Source organism: Mizuhopecten yessoensis, unplaced genomic scaffold (genome assembly GCF_002113885.1).
Source record: "Mizuhopecten yessoensis strain PY_sf001 unplaced genomic scaffold, ASM211388v2 scaffold10921, whole genome shotgun sequence".
In the NCBI taxonomy this organism is placed as follows: Eukaryota; Metazoa; Mollusca; class Bivalvia; order Pectinida; family Pectinidae; genus Mizuhopecten; species Mizuhopecten yessoensis.
The window spans coordinates 2,026,646-2,045,338 of NW_018408788.1; the positions used below are offsets into that span (position 1 = coordinate 2,026,646).

The 18,693-nt window shown below is 36.2% G+C and overlaps 1 protein-coding gene across 1 annotated transcript; it reads right to left on the minus strand.

The window, feature by feature from the left end:
- Positions 1-777: 777 nt before the first annotated feature.
- LOC110463740 (inositol 2-dehydrogenase-like) lies at positions 778-17,961 on the minus strand. The gene is made up of 8 exons (XM_021518576.1): positions 17,863-17,961; positions 12,682-12,898; positions 12,110-12,180; positions 11,194-11,302; positions 10,023-10,153; positions 5,732-5,955; positions 4,741-4,906; positions 778-1,182 (listed from the first exon to the last, which is right to left on the minus strand). The coding sequence occupies exons 2-8, from the start codon at positions 12,882-12,884 to the stop codon at positions 1,073-1,075; spliced, it is 1,014 nt and encodes a 337-aa protein (XP_021374251.1). The 5' UTR covers positions 12,885-12,898; positions 17,863-17,961; the 3' UTR covers positions 778-1,072.
- Positions 17,962-18,693: the final 732 nt, after the last annotated feature.

The following is an 18,693-nucleotide window of genomic DNA, read 5'->3' on the forward strand; positions in this document are numbered from 1 at the left end:
CCTAAAAATATTAATGGCTCTAATATTGAACCTTGCGGGCTGCCAGCTTAAATATTTTCCCAAAATGAGTATTTGTTATTAATTATAACTCTTTGTTTGCGATCCGCAAGGTAATTTGTAAACCCTGACAACAATTTACCAGTTACCCCAAAACTGTACAAGTTCGTTAAAAGACCAAGGTGCCAGGCTCGGTCAAAAGCCTTGCTTATGTTGTAAAAGACTGATCTAATTTCTTTACCTATTTACCTATATCAAGTGCATTGCTTATATCATTAGAGGAGCTGATTGATAGGAGAGTCACCAGGTCTAAAACCAGACTGTTTAGCAACATGAATGACGATGTTTGTTTGTTTGTTTGTGTTTAACGGCCCATCGGCAACTGTCGTCATTTAGGGCCATGGTGATTTTTTGTTTGGTTGTTAAACAAACATGTGAGCAGCGAAGATAAAATTAGAAAAAAATGAATATTTTTAAAAGCATTTGCATATGGCATGTGTAAATTATTGAAATAAGAAGGGGTTGAAATAATAATCAACAATGAATGACAAAGGACGAAATTGTGAATATGTTCATAAAAACATCTTTCCATTACTTGTTCATCTAAAGATGGGAGAGATAAAGTTAAGGATTCCCGTACGACTGCTTAAAACTGTCACTCAGTATTGGAAATTGTTTTTTCCTACATGATTTTAGTTTTGATAAAACATTTCGAAAAAGAAAACCATATCTGCCGATACCTTAATAAAAAAATATTACAGATGAAATAAACGAAACAAAACTAATTAAGAGTTTATTGTGTAAAACTTCAATTGGCTTGATAGGGATTAGAACCCTGAGTTCTTTTTCTCTAATTAACATGGCTACTTGGTCAACGGAAGTGTTCTAGTCCACCTGTGTTACTATGCTATGTTCAAGCGGAATTTCTATCAATAGGAAAAATTAATGCAGGGGGACAGGGATCCTTTAAGCCAAACTTCACAAAGCAGTTCTGTGTTCTAGACGGGAAAAATGATTATTGAAACCATTTGCATCAGCTGTCCTCACTTGTTTGGTTACTCCACGTTTGAGAACTTTAGTTTGGAATTTCTATCACTCGACCTTCTCGCATGGATCTAGCGGCACACTCGGCTAGTAGGTGGACCAGTAGTACTTCATCACCTTTCACAGTACATTCACATTTACCTGTAAGGTAAAAATTATATTATAACATTTTTAAATCAATTAATCAATTAAACAATGAGACCATTGTCTTCTCGTTATTTTGGGAATAGTCCCGCATTCTCTGGTACAATTATCTTGTATTATCATTAGGCTTGGTTTGGTCATTTGGTTAAGCTTTCCATCAATATCTAAGGTCATTTCAGATCGTGCCTCCATGATTTGGTTTGGTTTTATTTTGTTAAACGTCCTATTTACAGCTAAGGTCATTTAAGGACGGCCTCCCCTGAGTGCAAGATGCATGCGTGTAGTATATGTGTGTGTATTTTGGGAGGCTGCGATATGTTCGTGCTTGTCTCCTTGTGATAGCGCGGAACTGGTGCCGTCTTTATAGTGCTACCTCACTGAAACATACTGCCGAAGACACCCAGCAGGACGCCCTACCCAGTTACATTATACTGACAACGGACGAACCAGTCGTCCCACTCCTAATTTGCTGAGCGTTCAGCAGGAGTAGAAACTATCATATTTAAAGACTTTGGTATGTCTCGGCCAAGGGACGGATCCCAAAGCCTTCCTCACAGGGGCGAACGCTCAACAAATGGTCAAAAGTGAGGCATTGTCAAGGGAGACATTAGGAAGAAGAAAGTTATTTAGAAAGGAGAGAAGAGTTAGGGTCCCAAATTTAGTCGCCTCTAACGATCATGCAATTGGGAACAGCAGGTACAATTCTTAAGCCCTAGCTGCAGGGAAAGTGCCTCAATGACTGTAATGCATGCGTGTGCACTGGACATATCATAAAGTACATAATATTAAATTCTTGTATCCGTTCGGGGAAAAATAAACCTGCTGTATAAGACTGCACGTAATAGTAAGAAATTATTTTGATGCTCCGGTAGGATTGAGTGTTTTCATCTTTGTCATCTTTAAAGGGAACATTGAAAAACCAAGATATGCTGCCCCTATTGCAACATCTTTAATCTCTTTTTTTCCCACTTCTCTCTTCTTTTCGTAGACATCCCTGTAGATAAGGGGAAATAATACCAAATGGATACATAACGTTGTATAATAATAATGATAATAATAATAATTCGAGGTTCTTACATACCACTTTATCACAAACTACTGGTTCGTAGGTTGTCCTAAAGCGGTTCACAAATTATTATCCGTGGTTATAGGGCCTTTGCAACCAGCCAATTGCTTTCTCAAATCCCTGGGAGCATACAGCCGGAGCTGCCGTTTCGGCGCTAACAGCTAGCATTCAACAATTCTAGCACTGCCTAGCCACGTACTCATTTAACGCTGAGTAGACTGGAACAAGCGGAGTAAAGTATCTTGCTCAAAGATACAACACAGTGCCGTGCCATGACTCGAACCCGCAACCCTTCGGTCACGAGCCCGTCATTTTGGTCTGTAGAAGGAAGTATGTGAAAGTTTTCCTGACGTCTTTTGACAACGTTGTAGCAAAGCTATGATATGATCTGAATTCAATATTTACACAATGTTTTACATACATTTTCCCAACGTGATACAAAGATTAAGACAATATATTAAGTTTGTATGTTTCATTGAAAGACATGTTTAATATCTATTCATCCGGTACCCCTCTTCTATTTTCAATTGCATGAAAGATTCTGCATTGATAAGATGAGTTGTGTAAGTATGATAAGTGATAAGTATGGATTGTAAAGATTGGACAATTTAGTTTTATACACATGTCTAGGGAACAATACCATGTAATTGTGAATAATTATGTCTCATTATACACAGTGTTTTCTTTTTATCGGACGTTAATGAAGAAAACAAAATGAAGAAATTAAAAGTAGTATAACTTAAATCTAACGACATTCGTCAATCGTGAATAATTTAGCATATGGTACGAATTAAACATTTTCACATAGTGCCACAGTACGCCAACCACTCACATAGTGCCACAGCACGCCAACCACTCACATAGTGCCACAACACGTCAATATGTTTACACATATTGCCACAGTACGCCAACCACTCACATAGTGCAACAGCACGGCAACCACTCACATAGTGCCACAACACGTCAATATGTTTACACATATTGCCACAGCACGCCAACCACTCACATAGTGCCACAGCACGTCAATATGTTTTCACAAAGTGTCACAACACGTCAACATAGTTTCACATAGTGAGTTATATACAAAACATGTCAACATATTTTTTATTGTTCTGTCACAATACGTCAACTTATTTTCACATATTGAAACAATACGTCTACATTGATTCAGGATTTTATACTATATTATTCACTGAATAATGAAAACTAGACAACTAATTAGGTTAATATGAAGAGTATACGTAAACGCATTCCTTCATAAAGAACCACTGGTATTATTTTAAATGTTATAATTAATTATCTCCGATATCGCAGCGATGACCAAATCACCAAAAAGACATGCTAGCTGACACTAGCCGTTAACATGCGTGATGTAACACGCTTAATTACACTGGTGTCTTAAGATAGATTTAGACTGGAATTATTAAAAACAACCTGTTAGCAACAAACTCCACATTGAAATTTACTAGTGAATTTGAAACTAATCAATAATTTCCTTTTCATCTGTTTATAAAATAACAGGTCTAATGTATGCACTCGTGTAAATACATTAAATTCGATAAAGAGCTCTATATCGCTGAGAATAGTCATGACAGTTACGATATGAAATATAAACAGCTTTTTTTCATGCATAATTGGACTGATCATAACTGCAGTATTGTAAAATATGTGAATATTCAAAAAAGCATACTCGAGTTAAATACCTCCACTGACGTTTATTTAAAGATACGAATTCACAAGAGCATGAACATGGACCTCTCAGATATCAGGTAAAGTAATCGCTAGTCCTCCTCTCGTCAGTTTTCCTTCCAGCTCTTGCAGTGAAAAATACGCGGAAGTGAGAAATACTGCGCAAATAAGCGGGAGTGGAGTTTTGAATTGTAAGTAGAAATCAATACAGCACGCATTGAGATATTGTTTTTACTCCTTCATATAAACTTCACAAAATGAAACATAATGAGACAAAAGTTTAATCAATCTTATTTCCAGATAATGTGGTAGGTCTACTGTCTGTGCGTACTAAGTTTGTAAGATAATACGTGGATACTGTTCGATGTTTTTAAGTATTTCTAGCAATTCCATATTTTCTTAATCGTATTTTGTGTTGTAACCAAATTACAACGTTGCAGCGTCAATTACCAACATTGGTACGACGTCATGTGAAATACGTCGCTTGGACGTTGTATGATTGTTGCCGACGTTGCTACCAGAACACAACATTGTTTAAACGTAAATACAACATTTCGTGCCCAGGGAATAGGCTTGGCTTCTTAGTATGGTCGATATTCCTTTATATCTTGTGCCTATGGGATATTGAAGATGGAGACGCTCTAAAACATAAAACAGCCGCATGGTGGCAGATCTTTAAATGACTTTAGCTATAAATAAGGCGCTAACCACATAAAAAACAAATTCTCACCATTAAGTTTATTTCCAGTGACCAACAGTATCTTTTTGCGAAGACATAGAACCCAAAGAAACAATCCTACCTTCCACAACATCCAGGAAGTGTCGAACTTCCTCACGGTAACCTTCGGTGTACCGCGTTAGTCCATTCTGCCATATTGGGGAAGTATGTATGCTGTCCTTCGTCCAGTTTTCGATGTTGGTGATTTTCGGGTTGGTCACCACTGTCATTCCATCAGAACCAAGCACCTGTGTTAAAACAATACTTGTTTGGTAAGAGAATTGTGTTCAAAGGTCTGCATGGAAAATCAATTTCTTCGTGGATTTTCATTATTTACCAGTCTAATGAACTTTTTGTCTTTGTAATATGTACAAGCTACTGAATTATAATAAAATAATGTTATTGATTGCTGTGTATTGTTTGTTTTGTAAGGTTACCAGATAAACGACAATTCAAGTAGTTACGGTCAAACAACACTAAAACAGACGTTAAAACGGTATGAATCAAATTAAAACTCAGAGGCTATAATACATTGAACGTCATTTTTTTCTGAAGAGAAATTCCACTAAATTGTTCGTTATCATATATTATTCAGAAAATGTCACATGAGTTTATTGTTTGTTTGTTTGTTTGATTTTGTTAAACGTCCTATTAACAGCTAAGGTCTTTTACGGACGGCCTCCCCTGTGTGCAAGATGCATGTGTGTAGTGTATGTGTGTGTACTTTGGGAGGCTGCGATACACATGAGTTTATACTTTGCACATGAGTTTATACTTTGATCCTAATTCATGTGTTTTTGCTAACGTTTATCACGGTAACACAAATGGATTATTTATTTCGAAAAAAGTAGCGTAGACTTTCTTGTTGGATTGCAGTAAAATAGGTAAGGCAATAACTATTTAAATGAATAAAATATATACATAGCATAGCAGTCAAAGTTTATATGAAAATACAGCAAAAGGAACCGTCGAGACAACAGTTAAAAAAAGAATCACTAACTCTTAATTAATTATCTTACATGAAACCAATGTTTAATTTTGTGATTTAAACGCATTTCAAAGTACTTATACACCTCAAAACGTTGGTCATATCCATATGGAACTGATCTAAAGCTTTCGATAAATCCCATGAGTCCGCTAGAAAACTTCAAGAGGATAACAGCGCCATCAACATCGCCACATTCTTCAAAGAGTTGGTTCTGAGTATGTCCAAAACTGGTTATATAGCGTGGTCTTTCTCCAGCCAACCAGCACATTAAATCGAATTCGTGCACGACGGTATCGATAAAGATTCCACCTAAAATTAAACGTTTAACTGATTTACAATATGTCAATTTTTGCAGCTGCTTCACAAGTCTTCGAACAGATATTCGAAAATAGAATACAAAAAGGATGTTTTACATGCTATCCAGTCTCATATTACAAGACCTGTAATTGAACTTCATGCCGTTCTGATTGGTCAGGATATAGATTGGTGTTTAGTTAGCTTGCATGACTACATGGTAATTATCAAAACGGAAGCAGAAACTCGAGTGTTTAATAAGCTTCTATAATGGCACTGTAATTGAAATGTAAAAACAGAAAAACTCCTTGGGGTCACTGTCGATGAATGTTTATCTTGGAATGCACATGTTAATAATATATGCAAAAAACTGTCTTTTTACATTTTTCAAATGAAACGTTTGAGATTGTTCTTAAGTCAGTCTTCCTGTTTAACATATTACAACTGTTTTGTAACATTTTAACTTTTGTGCAAATATCTGGAGATAAATGCAACCAAACTTGATAAACTCCAGAAAAGATCAGCAAGGGTTATATTGAACTGTGATTTCAATACTTATCCAATGACATGTATAAGAAGTTAAACAGGCTATCTTTTTCAAAACGTTTATTGCACAATCAGTCAGTTTTAATGTAAACAGTTTTACATGGATTGGCTCCGCAATGTCTTAACCATTTTAAATACACTACGGATGTCCAGTCAAGAGTTACTAGATCCTTGTCTAATAACTTGTTTTACCTACCTTAATTTAGCACAAAAATGTTTCAGAAATCTATCTGTACCAGGGACCATATACATGGAACATATTAAAAATTTATCCTCACTATTGTCTTTTAAACATAGTGCAAATAAACTTTTTATGGACTTATCTTAAGTACTGTAATGGATGATTTATAGGATTCCGTTTCATCATATTTTATTCCGATGATTCACTGTTTTATGTACATTTTGTAAATTGTTGTCTATTTTATATCTACTTGACAAAATGTAAGACGAATCGTTGACTAAACTTTGTCAGCAAGTATAAATAAAGACAATTATTATTATTATTATTATTACAAGCTAAACGGTAATAAGATTTTCATATATATATATATATTAAATGCCGCCGTGGCTATTCTCCATAATTATGTTTATTGAAGATTTAAAAGAAACTGTGATTAGGTATATATGTAGCAAAAACTAGTGAAAGCAAGTGTTTTCTTTTATAAAACCACTGGATAAAGTCTTGAGTGTAATCAGCCCAACAGAACTCAAAATATAAGTAGTGCATTTTATAAACTGATTTTCTATTCATATAGTAACAGTGATAGAGACCTAACCCCCGGGCCTGAAAAGTTATCCAAAGCAGGCACTTTCTTTGAGGAACCACTGGATAAAGCCAAGAGTGTCATCAGCCCAACAGAATTCGAAATACAGTGCACAAACTGATGTTCTATTTATAGTAAGTGACATCAAAGGCTGAAAAGCTTTCCAAAAGGTAAAGCAAACATTTTATTACACTGGATAAAGTCGGAGTTCATACGGTCCAAAAGAGCTCCAAATATTGTGCATGAAATGTTTTTCTATTTATAGTAACATTAACCTTGAACTTTGACATCGATGCCTCAAAAGCTACAACTTGTATCCTAAGCAAATACTTTCTAAAGTAGCAATGACCTTAACCTTTCACCACCAAAGCACCAAAGCAGGCACTTTCTCCGAGGTAGCACTTTATATAGCCTGAGTGTAATCATCCCAACAGAATTGGAAATATTGTGCCTAAACTAATTTTCTATTCATGGTAACAGTGACCTTGACCTTTGACCGCCGGGCCTGAAAAGCTATTCAAAGCAAGCACTTTTTTCAAAAAACCACTGGATAAAATCTGAAAGCAATCCAACCAACAGTACCAAGCACTTACAAGCACTTACCTGTCAAGCGCCCCATCCTGTCCTATTATCCTCCGTCACTATGTCTGGTACAATTTATCGATGCATTTCGTGACGCGAGGTATGGAATTCCATCACCAGTTACGCACTTATTCGTTCCGGTTTGTAAATGACGAAAGTGGTGAATATGTCCCACTTAATTTTGAGACCCAACAGAAAAATTGGCAAGGGGGGTTACATTCCAATTCAGAGAGTCACGCTTCAGAAATAAGAATGTATGCAATTCCAACTGGAACGTCATCAGTTTGTCCGGTAAAAATGCTGAAACTTATGTTGGAGAAAACGGACAAAAATGCCACACACCTTTTTAATCAGTATCTGAAAAATGCAGTGTCAGCACCATCGTCCAACGAGATTTGGTTTCCAGACAAAGCATTGTCATAGCGAACCTTTTCCAAGGGAAAATTTGACGCCCGAGGGCCGGACGATAGCCAGAGGACGGACGCCGCACCAGGGTAAAAGCTCACTTGTTCTTGGCAGGTGAACTTAAAAACAGATAGAAGAATAGACAGACAAAAAACCTGATTACTAAAGATGTGCAGGGGTCCTAACAACAAATTGAGTAATTTAATTGGAGAATCTCCCTTTGGGACCCCACTCCCCCTAGGGAGCCAGAGTACTATGAGAGAGACCCTCTGTTAAACGGCATTCAGTATTCTTAACCAAGTAATGCTCCAGACCATTGGTTTGAAAACATCATCAAACTTCAAAGGATGTTCTCTATTAGGTGATGTATGTCCTCGCAACAGCCAGGGTTATATGAGGACAGGTGTCAATGAGACAGAAAACTACAACTCGAAGGAAGTGGATGTGTTGCCGGCACATGCACCCACACAATAAAAGGGTGTCATTTTGAAATATCATGGTCACCATAATGGCCATATGAAAAGCATTATGCTTTCAGTTGCTTGTTGGTTGGTTGAGGGAGCTCAACGTCCACACAACATCTGAGGTCATATGTGGATGGGATCATGAGTGCATGATACGTATTGTGTGAATAGAATTTGACATGAGGATCGAACTCGAACTGTAATCCATCATTCAAGAAAAAGTCAAGCATCAAGTAACGTATTGATGTGGCAAGTGGTCGCGATAAAAAATACAGTTACTAATAAGAATTTCCTATGTGCAAAGGGCTATAACTCCAGAAAAAATAGAAAATTGACACTGGATTCTAACTGACAAACTGTAATCCATTATAAATGTATACTAAGTTACAAATAATATGGCAACAGTTAATTATGAGATTTCCTATGTGCGAAAGGGCCATAACTGCAGTCAAAAATGGAATATTAATACATGGTTTAAACTCTGTAATCTATTATGATAAAGCAACAAACAAAGTTTCAAATTGATATGGCAAGCGGTAGCGAAAATAAGTAAAACATAAAGTTAATTTTGATAATTTCCTATGTGCAAAGGGCCATAACTCCAGCAAAAAATGGAATATTAACACGGGGCTCGAACTCAAACTGTAGTCCATCATGACAAAGCCACAAATAAAGTAACGAATTGATGTTGCAAGTGGTACCGAAAAAAAGTCCGCGAAAACATTTAATTATGACATTTCTTATGCGCAAAGGGTCATAACTCCAGCAACAAATGAAATATTGACACTGGGTTTGGACTCTAACTGTAATCCATTATGATAAAGCCACAATCTAAGTGGCAAGCGGTAACGAACAAAGTATGACAAACAGTTAATTATGAGAAATTCAAATGTGCAAAGGGTCATACATGTAATTCCAGCAAAAAAATAAAATTTTGGGGCGCTGTTGTAATTCACAGGTTATTTAATGACTTTATCTGTCAATAGGACACTAAACCCAATAAACAAAATGCTTCAAACAATAAGAAATTGAACTCGTCATATTAACAATATTTGATTTACTAAAACTCGAGAGAAGAAATAAAAATTAATCTTTTGCATAGATGGTATTGGAAATAAAAAATTAATTGAGTCTCTTCACAGCAGAGCAAAACGATACCTCTACATTCATTCACAGAAAACAAATCTTGCTTGCTGGGACACGACAATTTTGAACCGGAAAAAAAGGTATATCAGTCTCTCAAATACCTGAATAGAATGAAAACAATTAATACCTGGTGGTGAACAAACGAGATTGACTATAATACAAAGATTGTACAAACCAGAAGACAAAAGATACTCTTTCCAGGTAAGGCCTGGTAATTCTCGTGCAGTCAATTTTATCATCCGAAGTTGTCCAAGCTCCCCTTGCCGTATCTTATCATGTAACTGCCGTACACTTGTATCAAAACGTCTGTTGGAATTGGTAAAACAACACATGGAATAAATCAACTGAAAATCTCCAATATTATGAAAACATTCTAACAAATCGAAGGATTGAGAAAATAATATGCGTTATGGAGTGTGTTCCCCGACTGAGACAGATGACTTGCTACCTCACTGAAACATACTGCCGAAGACACCCAGCAGGATACCCCACCCGGTCACATTATACTGACAACGGGCGAAACAGTCGTCCCACTCCTAAATTGCTGAGCGTTAAGCAGGATTAGAAACTACAATTTTTACATGTATGTGTATCTGTGTGTCGGAGACATGTATATTGGTGTATTTCCCTACTTGTGATAGCGCGGATCTCACACCGTCTTTATAGTGCATATCGCTGAATAATTAGCCTAAAGTCAGTAGTATGTGACGGGGTGAAGTGTCATATTTGATCGTGTCCAGGTGATAACCCATCAGTGAAATGGCACGTTACCTCACATACCTCAATCACGCATACATTACACACATGGAGGCACGTCCTTACACATGACCTTAGGTGTTAAAAGGAGGATAAGAAAATAAAACCAAACCAGCCCCGTCCTTGAATACCGTCATCATGTTACATAAGCTATTTCGAGGACATAACAGCCAAAAGCAAACAAACCCGCGTTAAGTAGGTGATTATATAGTATTAAAATTTCAGATAGAATACAGTTCAATAAAACTTCCGATATAATGCCAATCGTTTAGTTCGCCATCTTGATTACAGCCAAGTACGTTCCCTTTTCCAGAATGCTTTGATTTTCTTTTCTTTTTATTTAACCATTTTAATGCCAAAATAACATTTTATAAATGGTTGCATTCCAAACAAGGTTTCACAGTAGAGTAAAAATAATCAGAAAATATCAATTTGGACACTTGATCATATACAACAAGGACAGTTTAATTACCTTAAATTTCAATTTATCAAAAACAAATTGTATCGTTTTAACCACATCATGATTACATCGTGTAATATCAAAGTAGGTAACGGTATAAAATTGTTAAGTTGAACTAATGATAACATACTTGTTGAATCCACATTGTATTGTTAGTCCGTGGTCGTTTGCCATCTTGTAACAACTTTCAACTTCGTCTTTTATCAAAGATATTGGTTTTTCACAAAAGACATGTTTGCCTGTTTAAAAACAATATTAATGATTTGGTAGCATAACACAAAAAAACATAAAGAACACAATACTTATGATAAAATATATATATACTAAAACGTCAACAAACAATGACAAAATCGGACTGAATCGAAAGGACATCTCATGCATAATAAACGGATGAGTTTGCTATCAGTCCACTCGCTACAAAGTTATGTGGGATTGCGACTAAATTTACAAATGAGTCATAGTGTATCCTGTAGCTAAGTTAAAAATGGCAACACCGTGAAGCATGAAATGCTTGTAATGACTTCGCAATAAACCTTCCGTCATATTGTATTTTAACCTTTAAAAAGTTTTGGTATGCAATTGAAAATTAGGACTTATGTTCACAGAAAGTATGACTTCACAATATACCCACCGCCATTTTGTGTTTCTACCTTAAAACGTTTCGGTATGCAATTGAAAATTAGGAGAAAGTATGACAGTTTCAGAGAATGACTGAGTCTAAATTGAAAAGGGCCATAACACTGAGAAAAATCCAATGATTGCAATGCCGTTACAATATAAACACATTCTTTTGTATCTAACATCTTCAAAGCTTCGTTGTTTCTGACCTAATGCTTTAGAAGAGTTGCGTTAAAAGAAAAGTATGATAGATAATAACCTAGAATAACTCAATCTAATTTGAAAAGTGCCATAACTTCCGAGAAACTTTAATAATTGTTATGACGTAAAAAGACCCTTCGAACGTTTTGTATCAATACATTTAAATAGTATTCTTATGGTTTGAGATGAAACAGTTATATTAACGATAAAGTTGCAAGAAGGTTTACCTGATTGGAGGCCTTTTGTTATCAGCTCTACCTTTTGACCTACAGGTGTACACACAAATATGGCCTTCACTCTGTCAAAAGATAATAATTATCAGTTAAATAAAACTGATGAAGATTTGAATTAAGACTTCATTACATTACACATTACCAGATATTAATTTCGATCAAATGCAGTGTAAAGTTTTTTCTATTCATTTATTATGTAAACGGAAGAACTTATTTCTAAAATCAATGGTAAAGCAAACAAGTTGACGAATTGATACGTTTAAGCAAGTATCATCTGATTTGAAGATTTGTATTCTTCAATAAGAAATTATTTTGGAAGTGTGTGAAACCTTCCCAGTTATTATGAATGAATGCAACAAAATATGTGATCAAGTTACAAGATAGATGTTTTGACAAAATTTTAACATAGTTGTGCATTTAACCTGCCATTTTCATAAATATACCAGCGGAAAAAGAAACGCATATGCATTTTGGTCCTATTAGTGTATCATTTGTTACAGAACATTGAAAGTGCATCATGTATTACACTTTTTGTGATTAAGTGAAAATTACAACATGTTTGCTACTTCTCGTCTTTGATGGCCATGTGAGCATCCTCCGTTTTGAGGATGGTGACATCTGTCAGGCTATGCTTCTGTGTCAAATCCTTTATCGTCTCGTGCACTGGTTCATGGTCCACTAGGTATGTTACGCGAACTCGTCTCTCATCTACCAAATGACCGAGGTGGATTTGTCCAATCCGGCCAACGCCAAAAATAGCAACCTCCATCACGGACGAATTGTCTACTAAGTATATAACACATTGCTAATAAAACATGATTTTGTTTAAATAGTTCGTAATGGTAATATCGGTCTGTTAGTATGAAAAGGATTCCCGTGAAAAAAACCCAATAAACACATTACAGCAGCTTCTCAACAACGATGGTTTGGTTTTATTTTGTTTAACGTCCTATTAACAGCAAAGGTAATTCAAGGACGTGCCTCTAAGTATGTTGTGTAAGCGCGCATGTGTGTCGGAGACAGGGTATGTTGTTGTACTTGCTAAAGGAAAAAGACGGGGTTTGAATTTGGTTGTACATTCTCTACGTGCCGGAGGAGCTATCCATGCGGCTGATAGCGACGTGAATAAGAGGTGCTGGTAAAGGCACGGTCGGTGGAAAACCGATGTCGCTAAAGATGGGTACAATGTATGTCGCTGACACTTCGGTACAAAAGTTGCAGGTCACACAGAAGTTAGGTTTCTAAAGTTTGGTTTATGTTGACCGGTTTTGGATATGCCGTTCTTTTATAATCCATTGTCCACACTATATGAAAGCAGTTTGTGTCGTGTTGTTTTCTCGTTGAGGAGTATATATAGGACTTCAACTTTTTTCGCAGGGCGTAAGAATTATACCTGCTGCCCCCAATTGCATAATCGTAAGAGGCGACTAAATTTGGGACCTTATCTCTTCTCTCCTTTCTAAATAACTTTCTTCTTCCTAATGTCTCCCTTGACATTGCCTCACTTTTGGCCTGAAGTTGAGCGTTCACCCCTGGGAGGAAGGCTTTGGGTTCTGTCCCCTTTACCGAGACATACCAAAGTCTTTAAAAATGGTAGTTTCTACTCCTGCTTAACGCTTAGCAATTTAGGGGTTGGACGACTGGTTCGCCCATTGTCAGTATAATGTGACCGGATTGGGCGTCCTGCTGGGTGTCTTCGCCAGTATGTTCCAATGAGGTAGCACTATAAAGTCGGCATCAGTTCCGCTCTATCACAAGGAGCGAACACAAACATATCGCAGCCTCCCAAAATACACACACATACACTACACGCATGCATCTTGCACACAGGATGACCATCCTTAAATGACCTTAGCTGTTAAAAGGACGTTAAACAAAATAAAACCAAACCAGACCAAACCAAACCGCGGTTCGGAGAAAAGCGGAGAAACAAATTGTCATATAGGTACGTAATTCGGGTATTTTAATTTAAGCAATTCAATTTTATTTTTTAGAATTTTATAACATCAGTTTAGAAATTCCAACACATAATGCCTTAAGCATTAAAGGGTTGGTGCTCCTTTTGTATTCTCATATAGAAAGCTGTTCATGTTGGGCGGCTTGCTTTGCTCGTAAGTATTTATGTCATATGCTATAAGGTAATTGGTTTCGTTTTATGTTGTGTAGCGTCCTTAGTTAGGGTCATTTGAGGACGACCCTCCATGTACTGTATAGCGCTTTAAATTCGCGGGGTCAATATTTCGCGGTTTCGTATTCAGTACATATTCGTGGGACTTAAATTTTGCCGTGCACCTGACTCCCATGTGTCGTGCAAAGTATTTTTAGTGTCATCATTTAACGGTTTAACCTAGAAATACAGGTAAACCGGTTACAAAAACTTATCCTGAGTATCGTCATCTGCCAGTGACTGGAAAGAAACTAAAATGTGTATGTACCTTTGTAGGTGTAAAGTGTAATCAATTAATCACCTACTGTGTACACATACATATGTTGTGGTCACTTATATGTAAGTGGATTTTGTACATGGACTGCCCGGCTGTCCGGTGTTAATCTGATTTGAGAACATTAAAGCTTGCATAACAGCCTTGGGTTATAAGTATTTTCAACATGTTGTGATAAGGTCCGTAAAAGTGGTTAACATTTTTTATAATTGCGCTGGTGTTTAAATTCGCGAATATTAGTCAAAGCGCGAATATAGCAAAATAAAAAAAAACGCGAAATATAACCGCAACACAGTATGTTGCGTATGCATGCATGTGTGTTATAGAGTATGTGTCATTAAAGATAATACAAGAGGGGCCTGAATCGCTCACCTGGTATTAATCTCACACTTGTAATCTTAAGGTAGCAGTGTACGGTAGCGTACGGTGGCCATGGGTGATATTTTTTGTACAATGAATAACCCCAGTAATATAACATGTATCAAAGGTTTAAAAAAAATCAGCTCTAAAATTGGCATATACATGATGACTATGTGGGCTTCACATTAAAAAAAAAGTTCAAATTTGGCTTGAGACTACATTTTTGGCCATTTACGAATCTGTGTCTACACAACAACAGCTAGCTTTTCATGTAGTCTATTTTTGTACTCAGTACATGTGTAAATATTGTGAAAAATCCAGTTTGACGACCTATGCTTAAACGTGAGTATTTCTGTGACCGAGGGTGATATTTAATTTAAGACAGGTTTTAAGAAAAAAAATACTACTTGCGTGGGTCAAATTTTGGGTTAAAAATCATGTTTTTTTGCATTTTTTGGCGTTTTTGATGTGGTAACCATGGTTTTCACAAGTCCCAAATCTGGAGAAATCACTTTTTGGAAAAAAAATCATTCTTCTAAAAAAAGCGTATTCAAAATGTAGTTTATAAATATATATATATATGTAGGTGTGTTGTGCAGGATGAATCCGCTATCAATGTTTATCCGAGACAAGCCCTTTATTTTTAGGGTCAAGCCATTTCTACTGTACTCTTGTTACCTAAAAGTGGACTAAAATACAGGTAAAGGCAGAATAGCAGTGTTTGATTCATAATAACCTATAAAAAGATTAAAATATATGACGCCTGTGACCTTGAATGTCAAACAAAGACATTAGGTTGAACAGAGTTAATAGTCTTCCAACCCAGCATGCTTTTGGCAAAATATCATTACCCTGGACCTTTTGGTTATACAGAACAAGTCATTTAAAGATTTAAACATATATTGACCACTGTGACCTTGAATATAGGCGAAGGTCATTCATTTGAAAAAACTTCGTAGTCCTTTATCCCAGCATGCTACTGGCCAAATAGCATAACCCTAGGCCTCTTGGTTATTCAGAAGAAGTTGTATAAATGTTTTAAACATATTTGACCCCTTGAATATAAGTAAAGGTCATTCATTTGAACAATCTTGGTAGCCCTTCATCCCATCAAATTACTGACCAAATATCATTATCCTAGGCTTCTTGGTTATTCAGAAGAAATTGTTTAAAGGTTTTAAACATATTTGACCGCTGTAACCTTGAGTATTGGTCAAGGTCATTCATTTGCACAAACTTAGAAGCCCTTCAACACAGCATGCTACTGGCCAAATAGCATCATCCTAGGCCTTTTGGTTATTGAGAAGAAGTCATTTAAAGATTTTTTAAGCCAATTGACCTCTGTGACCTTGAAGATCGATGAAGGTCATTCATTTGAACAAACTTGGTAGCCCTTCATCCCAAGATACTACTTGCCAAATATCATCACCCTGTGCATTTCGGTTATTCAGACGAAGTTGTTTAAAGTTTCTTTTAACATATTTGACCCCTGTGACCTTGAAAATAGGCGAAGGTCATTTATTTGAAAAAACTTGGTAGCCCTTCATCCCAGTTTACTTCTGGCCAAATATCATCACCCTATGCCTTCTGGTTATTAAGGGGAAGTTGTTAAAGTAAAATATTGACGCCGGACGACGGACGGACAACGGACGCTGCACAACGGCATAAGCTTCGGGTCAGGTAAGCTAATAATAGGTATATATGATATGATAAGGGTCGGCATTAGTTGCTTGTAATTGTGTATAACTATGCAATAATTGTAATATAATAATTTATAATAAATGCCGGGTGTAATCCGCTATTGTTCACACTGATCGCAGTTTGTGTTTTGTTTTTTCTCTCGATGAGGAGTATATAGAGGACCATTGTCAACTGTCATTTAAGGGTGTGTTTCCGTTGGACAGTATGCAATTGTAACGTAAGAGAATAACGTCAACTCTATACATAGTCTGGCTATACATGTATAAAATATATATAAATGTAAATAAAATTAAGCTACTTTTTTTATCAAAGCCCTGTATCTATGAAACGGTTGCTGTATAGTGATAATGTATGAAAATGCAAATAAAATTAAGCTAACCGTTTTTATCAGAGCCCCGCATCTGTGTGTATAGGTAAAATAAGGATTTTAAAAGTTTTTAAGGTCAAGGTCGCTATTATTTAAAATAGACCGTGTGTATGTGCGTGTTGGCGGTAACATTTCTGATATCGAATTCCAAAAGACTAATTTGACTTGGTGATACACGGATATATTTTTAAGGCAAAAGTCAAGCTTACTGTGTTGTGTTTGTGAAGTAATACCACTCATCTCCATTCGATGACCAAAAACGATCGATCTGCTACAATACCTATCAAAATAACTCTTTAGAGCGATATAACTTTATTTCTAAAACTGTTTTGTCGTCTCCAGCGACGCTCACCAAACACATTAAAAAACATCATACTGTTCTCAAACTTAATTAGCGACTTACAAGTGTGTCTGTTATGTGGACTAGATCAAACAACGCTACATAATACAAATTGACAGAGCAGGCTATAACGCAGGCCTATTATGTATCTTGTCCATTCTCTTAGAAGAATTTGGTTAGAAGACGCTTGTGTTTCTAAAGAATACTATATGAAGAGTTAAGAACTTAGGATTCTCACAGCGACTGGTCTTTTAGATATGGATTGTCCTTTGGATACGGCCCGTCGTTAAGCTGCCTTTCGTGTAAGTTTGGTATCGCCAATGATTTTGGGTTTCAAATTGTGTCTTCCGGATATGTACTTTGGAGCAGTGTTTGTTAACTTATAAGCGTTGTCTGAGTACAGTGTTATAACTTAATGTTCTGAAACCTGATGTTCTGATATCAGATGAAATACAACACAAATATTATTATTTCTTACATATTTGATGTTACATATTTTCCCTGTAAAAATAATTTTAAATAGAACTTATTTACTTACCGTACGAATCTGACTGTTTCAGGATAGTGGCCTCGTCTGTTTTATCTAACCTTCTGTATCTTCTCGCTATTTGTTCGCCAGATAACAGATGTCGTGCGGTTCGTGATCAAGTATCTTGTTTACCTAGTAAACTCATTCCACATGGAGTTCGCTTATCTATATAGCAACACATACGAATAGTAAAATAGCTTAGTACGAGTAAGTATAATAAGGACGGAAATTTTTACAAAGTGATCGGTCACCCTTTTAAATACTGGGGAAACGTTTGCTCTTCCCCACTCATTGAAAATAAATCGATTTCGATAGCGAAAAAATAAAATATAGTTTGAATTGGAAACTAAAAAAAAAATACTTGACATTTGAATTTGGTATTCACTACCGTTTCTTCTCCTGGTGAATTACTGCTGTTTGTTCCACACGTCGTGCACTAACATTTTGGCGATTAATATATGAAAATTTAACGGAATTCCACAAGTCACACCAGATTCTATAATCAATACGAGTCGTTACCGGAACGATAGCTACATCTTATAGAAATCGCATTTGAAAATAAAGGACATACATGTATGTATCTACTTCTAGTAAAAGCAAAATTTACGACTTTTACAAAGGTAACGAACCAGTAACAAGACGTTTTGCCTTGTAACATGTTATGAGCTCATCTCAGATCCCCAGCTCTTTTCTCTTTCCTCTTGCATAACTTGCACTCTTTTACTTAAAGATATTGGCCACTTGCATAAGTTTACTTTTAAACATATGAAGTACAGAAAGTCGACACGGCAAGAGAGCATGAAAGGTAAGTCTCAATTGAATATTATGGTGACTTGTTGA

Coding starts and splice junctions, on each gene's coding strand:
- LOC110463740 (XM_021518576.1), bottom strand. CDS start 12,884: ATGGAGGTTGCTATTTTTGGCGTTGGCCGGATTGGACAAATCCACCTC. Junction 12,181..12,681: donor ATGGCCATCAAAGACGAGAA/GTAGCAAACATG, acceptor ATCTTTTGACAG/AGTGAAGGCCATATTTGTGT. Junction 4,907..5,731: donor GATATGACCAACGTTTTGAG/GTGTATAAGTAC, acceptor GTTTTAACACAG/GTGCTTGGTTCTGATGGAAT.